This window comes from Carcharodon carcharias, chromosome 19 (assembly GCF_017639515.1).
Source record: "Carcharodon carcharias isolate sCarCar2 chromosome 19, sCarCar2.pri, whole genome shotgun sequence".
Taxonomy (NCBI): domain Eukaryota; kingdom Metazoa; phylum Chordata; class Chondrichthyes; order Lamniformes; family Lamnidae; genus Carcharodon; species Carcharodon carcharias.
The window spans coordinates 39,290,153-39,298,459 of record NC_054485.1 but is presented as its reverse complement, the minus strand read 5'-3'; the positions used below and the strand labels follow the sequence as shown (position 1 = coordinate 39,298,459).

The following is an 8,307-nucleotide window of genomic DNA, read 5'->3' as shown; positions in this document are numbered from 1 at the left end:
CATATTAGCAGATCACCTCAACAGTTAGGAGATAAACTCATTTTGTTGTAATATGGGGAGATTCCTAATTGAAGCAACAGCATATAATTTTTAAAAATTATTTTAGACTATGTTTAGAGAAGAAAGAAACCCAGCATCCAGTTTGCACACAGTAAGTTCCCAGAAACACCAATATGATAATGACCAAATACCTCTTTTAGGAGTGTTTGTTGAGCGATAAGTATCGGCCAGACCACTGGAAGAACTCTCCCGCTCTTCTTCTCAATTGTGCTGGGGAGTTTTTTATGGTCACCTAGAGGAGGGGGGACATAAGTTTATTGTCTCATCTGAAAAACAGCATCTCTGACAGTGTAGCACTCCTCAGTGCGATACAGAAGTGCTCACCTCAGTTTTTGTCCGAGTCTCTGGAATGGGACTTAAACCCACACCTTCTGACACAGAGGTGAGATTGCCACCACTGAGCCATGGTTAACACTTATGGCAAAAGGTAGTGGTTTACAATGGCACAATTGAACACAGTTTAATGGAAGGACAGCTGAGAGGAAAACAAAATTTGCAGATAGAATACAATTGATATTCATAGTGACTGACACTGCAACAAAATGCCAATAATTTTAACTTTCTAGAGAAGCAAGTGGATAGCATTGATATATTTAAGAATACCAGTAACTGGATGGTTGTTCTTTGAATTGTTCTTTTCCATGTAGACTAAATTTATAAAAGGATTATAGGTTCTGACCTAGATTCCTCAAGTAAGAAAAATAGCAAATTGACCTTAAAGCAATTTGCTCAGCTTTGTTCTTATTTCATATTAATATTTATTTTTAATTCTTCATTCTTATCTCAGAAATCTATGTTGAGAGTCGTAATCCTCTTAATAAATGTGGACTTGCCTAATTAAGTTATATGATGCCTGGCTGTCTCATGCTGCTTTACTGAAGTATCTTTCAGTTAATTATCTCCAGACTTGCAGCTGGAACATGCACAAGCAGAAGAAAGCCAATACCGTAACGAATAAAAGAGAAAGAAGATTTTCTGTAGCATTTTTGTAATGGAAGGATGGTTCATTGTGTGGAAATTATTGCTAAGCCTCAAAAGTTATTTATTAAACTTTGGAAAAGTTGTAGATTTCATCAATAAATTTCTGTTAGGTAAGGGTATTGAGGGTTATGGAGCTCCAAGCAGGTAAATGGAATTGAGGTAAAAATCAGCCATGATCTAATTGAAAAGTGGAGCAGGCTGAATGGCCTATTCCTGTTCCTATGTATTGGGTGCCCATTGTTGAGCCACTAATAGTTAAAATGAATACAGAGCTGGCCTAGAATCCATCAGAGCACAGAAATTATCAGTAGATCTGGAGTTTTGGGGAAATAGCCAAAAGATTTATCCTCGGCCCAGTATCTTTGGGAGACAATAGTTTTGTGAAGTGACAATGAGCATAATTTATTCCAATAACGTAGAGTGATAAATAAAAATATATTTCTGAAGCATACTCTATATTATGGGTAGGATCTTCCACCCCTCGGGGGGGTTGCGCGGGAGCGGGTGGGATTCTGATTGGCGCCCCCGATTGGGGACGCACTGCCATTTTACGTGGGCAGGCAAATTAAGGCCCGCCCAGCGTGATGTGCATCAGGAAGCTCTATGCGCAGCCTGTGTGGGTGGGGGAGGGGGGAATCCCCTGAGCCCGGAGTGCGCTCTTTCACACATGCGCACGAAAGACCACACAGATCTTCCTGAGGGAAAGTGCTGCCTCAGGGAGATCGGCTAAGATTTCAAATGTTGAATAAAGATGAGAAAAAATTATTGACATGTCCCTTCATGTGACACTGTCACATGAGCTGGGACATGTCCATTACTTTTATTTAAAAATTTCTGGAACATTTTAAATCCCTCATGAAACCTCATCCCGCCCATGGATGAGGTTTCATTTTTTTTCGGAAGCCCACCTGGGCTCCCGGCCTGCCTGCCAACCTTAAGATTGGATGGGCAGGTCCATTGATTACTTCAATTACTTCTTTAAGGGCCTTAAGTGGCTGGTGACAGGTTGGTGGGTGTGCAACTGATTCGGCTCTGCGCCCGCCGTCTTGAAAATGTAAATGACGTGGGGTGACATCAGGATGCATGCCTGACATCACCCCGCATTATTTTACGCGTCGGCCCTATGTGAAAAGTTGTTTGACACTGTATGGTCATGCTGAGATCAGAAAGTCAGCATCACCCTGATTTGATTTTTCTTTTGTGGAATGCACACTTTCATAATATTGGGGGAAGAAAAAATGGCTGAGATTATATGCTTAGTATGGAAGGTTGAGGTGAAATAATGGGTCTTCTCACCTAGATCCTGGGTGCCTAAATGTGGCTGTGCTCACCAGCCTGTTTTGGAATCCACAATAAACCATCTGGTAATATTGTTAAATCTGTATATTTAAGATGAAAGTAAAAGCAATAAATAAGATGCCACATAGATTCTGGAGGATGTTATCAGGGATGCAGATTTATAGATTAGGGCTTTCCATGCTATTGGTGAGAGGTTAAGGGATGAACTGCCAGAAGTTAGTTGGATTCTGATGAGGTATTCGGTGAAAGATTGGTCAACGAGACGTGAATGAGAAGTTATATACAATCAAAAGTTGGGGGGGTGGTGATGGGGTTGTTGTTTGTAATTATATTAGTAAGGTATTAAGTGGGGTCAGAGGAAGAGAGAATTAGGTTTACTGTGCATGTATGTGAATGCACAGAGTGTGGTGAGATGCAGGTGCAGATAGGCACGTGGAACTATGATGTTATGATGATTAGGAGACATGGCTCAAAAAGGGGTATTAAAAACCTGCCCTCCACCCTAACACAAACCTACCCTTTGTTCTTTCTGCCTCTCCCCCTTCTACGGCTTAAAAACTCTTCCAGTTCTATCTTGTTTTTGTTCTGATGAAAGGTCATCGGCCTGCAACATTAACTCTGTTTCTCTCCACTGATGCTGTCTGACCTGCTGAGTCTTTCAGGCAATTTTTTTTGTTTATTTATGAAAGAGGAGGCAGTTGAAATACTGGATGCATTAAAAAATTGATAAAGAGGAGGAATTGGATAGGTTGGCTGTACTTGAAGTTGAGAAGTAATCAGACAGGATGAGATCCTTCCAAGGATACGGATGGAAATAGGGTGGAAATTGCAGAGGCACTGGCCGTAACCTTCCAATCCTCCTTAGAATTAGGGGTGGTGCCAGAGGACTGGAGAAGTGCAAATATTACACCTCTGTTCAAAAAAAGTTGAAGGATAAGGCCAACAATTGCAGGCCTGTCAGTTTAGCCTCGGTGATGGGAAAACTTTTAAAAACAGTCACTTGGACAAATACAGATTAATTAAAGAAAGCCAACATGGGGTTGTTGAGGGCAAATTGAATTTAACTAGCTTGCTTGAGTTTTTTTGATGAAGTAACAAAAAGGGTTGATGAGAGTGGTGTTGTTAGTATATTTCACCAGAGTCGGCAGCTCTGAGTCACCTGCTTGATAGGCTTAATACTGTTCATGTTTGCATCATTCAGGACCAATGCAAGTAGCACTGCTCTGTTTCCAGACTCCTCAGACACGAAGGTCACAAGTTGTTTTGCATAGACGTGGATGAAAGGCTCATCTTTTCCCATTAGGATCTTTGTGCTAAATGTGGGCTTGCTGATCTCATTTGCCACACTGTGAGGTGTTACAGAGATCAATGTTCCCATTTTTCCATACTGCATGGCCACCACAAAGATGTAATCATTGAATACTGTGCACACAAATTCAGTCAAGATTCCATTAACAGCTTCTGCAGCCTGCTTGGACTGGATAATATTTTCTGCACCATAAATGTCCTCTCAGATTGACACAATTGCTGATTAATCCAAATGCATGGTCTCAAGAATTATCATACTCAGGCAGTCTTTACATGAACTTCCAAAAGGTACTTGATAAAGCGCCATTAATGGGCTAATCAGCATAGTTAGAGACCTCTGCCTTAAAAATATTCAAAGACTCTGCTTCCACCGCCTTTTCAGGAAGAGAGTTCCAAAGACTCATGACCCTCAGAGAAAGAAATTTGCCTCATCTCCGTTTTAAGTGGGCGACCTCTTATTTTTAAACAGTGACCCCTAGTTCTACATTCTCCCACAAGAGGAAACACCTTCTTCATATCCACCCTGTCAAGACCCCTCAGGATCTTATGGGCAGAAATTTCCCCCCATTGGGGGGTTGTGCGGGGGTGGACATTTTATGTGGGTGGGCCAATAAAGGCCCGCCCAACATGACGCACACCCGGAAGCGCTCCCTGTGTGGGCGGGGGGATTCCCTGAGTTGGGGCCTGTGCTCTCTCGCACATGCACATGAAAGAGCACAGAAATCTCCCTGAGCCACAGAGGTGCCTCAGGGAGATTAGTTTAAGTTTTGAAAAATGTAATAAAGGTAAAAAAAAATTTTAAGGACATGTCGCCTCATGCGAAACCGTCACATGAGCTGGGACATGTACATTATTTTTTTCAAAAAATTGTATGTAATTAATGAACCCTTCATGAAACCTCATCCCGCCCGTGGATGAGGTTTCATGAAAAATGTGAAGGCCGCCTGGGCTCTTTGCCTGCCTGTCAACCTTAAGGTTGGATTGGCAGCATTCTTAACAGCTTTAATTACTTTGTTAATGGCCTTAATAGGCCTTTCACAGTTTGGCGGGTGTGCAGCCTACTCGGCTGCGTGCCCACTGAACTGACAATCTAAATGAAGCTCGGTGACATCAGGAAGCCCGCCCGATGTCACCGCATGTCATCTTATGTGTCGGCGAATGGGCCCCTCCCCCGCTCGCCGACAGGAAAATTCCTCCCTATATGTTTCAGTCAAGTCGCCTCTTACTCTTCTAAACTCCAGCAGATACAAGCTTAGCCTGTCCAACCTTTCCTCATAAGATAACCCGCCCATTCCAGGTATTAGTCTGGTAAACCTTCTCTGAACTGTTTCCAACATATTTACATCCTTACTTAAATAAGGTGCCCAATACTGTACACAGTACTCCATTTGTGGTCTCACTAGTGCTCTGTGTAATTGAAGCATAACCTCTCGGTTTTTGATAACATTCTATTAGCTTCCCTAATTACTTGTATACCAACCTGTTGTGATTCATGCACTAAGACAACCAGATCCCTCTGCACCTCAAAGCACTGCAACCTTTCACCATTTAGATAATATGCTTATTTTTTATTCTTCCTGCCAAAATAGACAATTTCACCTTTTCCCACATTATACTCCATTTGCCAGATCTCTGCCCACTTACTAAAACTATCTATATCTTTTTGTAGTCTCCTTATGTCCCTTTCACAACTTCCTTTTCTACCTTTCTTTGTGTCATCAGCAAATTTGACAACCATCCTATCCATCCCTTCATCCAAGCCATTTATACAAACTGTAAACAGTTGAGGTCCCAGCACTGATCTCTGTGGCACACCACTCATCACATCCTGCCAACCAGAAAAAGACCCATTTATGCCTGCTCTTTGCTTCTTGTTGGCCAGCCAATCTTCTATCCATGCCAATATGTTACCCCCATACCGTATTGTGCAGAAAGCTGACACAGACATTATTGTTGATGGTGGCTGCCGCTCGATACGAGGATGACCTACTCATGGTCGCAAGTATCTGCCATGGGTCTTCATGTAACTGAACAGGCTGGTTCTTGACCCATAGATCTTTGCCACATGGGGTAGGACATCCCATGAAGAACTGTGATCCGGAGTTCAGGATTTGCTTCATTTTCTTTCCATCTCTGCCACAGCTGGGACAGGGAATGTTTCCCTCCGGGAAGTCATGCTGTATTGTGCGACCCCGGCCTCATTAATTATGCAGTTGGGGCTTTCTGATGTTTTGCACAACAGGGCGGGCTGGATGGCGTGCGTCCCACCATCATATCTGGGCATCATTTTTAAAAGCCCTTCTGACATCATTGACCCACCGTTGAAGAAAGAAGATGGATCTCCATATACACTATGAAGCTGGAAGGTGGACACCCTGTAAGACACTGAATCTGGAAGATTCACCTGATAGATGCTCCCCCACCCACAGCTGCGTGTTTCAGGGTCACTGGAGGCCTTAATCCCGAATTCCAGAGGCAGACCAGGCTTTCTTCAAGTGCTGATACGTACATGCCATGTTGGGCCAGACGTGTTCTGAACCAGCGTGATGGGGGAGATGGTCAGGCCTTTATCTGCATCCCATAAGCGGGATGCAAATCAGTTGGGGGCTTAATGTAAGCAAAAGCCCGTCAGCTTTGATAACCTCAGCTGGAATACCGTCAGGGCCACAGGCCTTGTTGTTTCTCATCCATTTGTTTGCTTGTCACAGCTCTCCCATCAATGGTAGCTCACCCATGGGGCTGAATTTGAAGTGCTCCCGACAGGTCTGTTTTGCATAGGGGGGAATACAGAAAATGGGGCAGGCATCCATCCCACCAACTGCCTGCCTCACCCCCCTAATTTGGGAGGCGATCGGACACGAACATTGGCAGCCCATGCCTCCATATTAAAATGACCAATTAATGGTCAATTAGGCTTGTTATCAAGCCTATTGACCCTGATAATGCACTACTCACACCATAATATGTTTGGCATGCAGAGCGGGAGCTAATTTTAACCTCAAATGGCTAAAAGGCGGTAAGAAAGGAGGGGTAGTCGCTCCTCGGGGGGTGCCCTATGCCGATTGCAGAGCTGCTCCCCTTTGACTGAACCCACCACCTTCCTACCCGCTCCCTCTCTCTTTTAAACATACCCTCTCCCCCCCACTGCCCCTTTCCCTAACATTCCCAAACCCTCCTGGCCCAAGACCCCAGACTTACCAGCTCCGGTGATCCAAGGCCTCCCTGGCACTGCCGGGACTGATGGAGCTGCCGGCCAATCAGATTGGCTCAACTGCAGAGGGTGGGACTTTCGCCACTCATTAATGAGCCCTGTAGCACTTTATTGCTGCGGAGCTGGTTGGAGTGGAGCCGGTCAGCTTCATACGATATGGTTTCCACACACCACCACCACCGACCCCCCCACCACCCACCACCCCACCCCCACCCCACCACCCCCTGTATTATTCCGCCTGTGGATTCTACCACAGGGTACTGCAGGTAGCCTGGAGAGTATCAGCTGCCACTGTGGATTCGCGGTTGAGGAGTTGTTGAAAATGCTCCTTCCGGCATTGACAGATTGCATTGTGATCTTTAAGAACAGAAAAACCATCCTGCGAGCAAAGAGGACTTTGTCCATTTAACCTTAGTCTGTAGATGGCCCTGGTGATTTCAAAAAAAACCTTTGCTTGTCACAATGGTCAGCATTTTGTTCAGTCTTTCAGGCTTTCCCTTCCCACCAAGGCCTGGATTTTACAGCCCCTCCTGCTCAGCGGGATGTTACGGTCCTGCCAAACTGAATGGAGATTTAAATGGCTTGTCACATCCACCAGGGGGAGACGCCCCAAGGTGGGGCCATAAAATCCTGGCCCATGTGTCCTTTGTCTTCTGGATTTGTCTTTGGGCGTCAGCTTTGAGCTGTAGGAATGCTGCCTTCTTGACTTGCAAACTTTGGTCGTTCTGCCAGGCAGTGAAGGCTGATTGTTTGTGTTCTAGGAAGTCACACATTTCACCATCGTTTTCATCAAATTAATTCTGGTGACGACAAAGCTCAAATCCAATGGCCTGGACTCGAAACAGGAGTCGTGCAGTTGGCTTCATCTGATCCCATTGTTCTGGAATTGAGTTGGATGTGTGAAGATTTTCCTGATTAGTTGTGAGCTGCATTTGGAATTCCTCTCTTCAGTCGAGCTGTTTTAGGGCTGAGACATTGATCTTCTTCCTCTTGGACTTGTGGGTCTTGTGATGTCTCGGTGCTAGGTGGGTGTCAATCATCGATTGAACAAGTCAAAGATATGTCCAACATGCATCAGTCCCCGGCATGGATTGAATGATACAAGCATCACTTAGCCCTTTTACTCGAATAATAAGTGCCGGTGCTTTGATTTAGAATGCCTCCACTTGGGGCAGGATTTTGCCATCGGCGAGCAGGGGGCGGGACCCGCTCACTGACGTGTAAAATGAAGCGGGATGACGAGCAGAACCCCCAAAGTCACCCCGCCCCATTTAAATTTTCAGGAAGACGGGGGCGCAGCAAAATCAGCTGCGGACCCGCCGACCTGTCAATGGCCAATTGAGGCCATTGATAGGATCAGTTAACCAATTAAAGGACCTGTCCATCCAACCTTAAGATTGGCGGGCAGGCCAGGAGCCCCGGCGGCAACTAGAGAAAACATGAAACCT

General features: G+C 45.0%; 1 protein-coding gene across 1 annotated transcript; it reads right to left on the bottom strand.

The window, feature by feature from the left end:
- Positions 1 to 3,472: 3,472 nt before the first annotated feature.
- On the bottom strand, positions 3,473 to 5,768 carry LOC121291180 (proteasome assembly chaperone 3-like). Its single transcript, XM_041212271.1, has 2 exons — positions 5,568 to 5,768; positions 3,473 to 3,847 (listed from the first exon to the last, which is right to left on the bottom strand). Exons 1-2 carry the CDS (start codon positions 5,766 to 5,768, stop codon positions 3,473 to 3,475), a joined length of 576 nt encoding a protein of 191 aa, XP_041068205.1.
- Positions 5,769 to 8,307: the final 2,539 nt, after the last annotated feature.

Excerpts from the sequence above, each read along its gene's own strand:
- LOC121291180 (XM_041212271.1), bottom strand. The coding sequence starts at position 5,768 with ATGAAGCAAATCCTGAACTCCGGATCACAGTTCTTCATGGGATGTCCT. Across the intron at positions 3,848-5,567 it reads TCAGCTTTCTGCACAATACG|GACATTTATGGTGCAGAAAA; the intron begins GTATGGGGGTAA and ends TCAATCTGAGAG.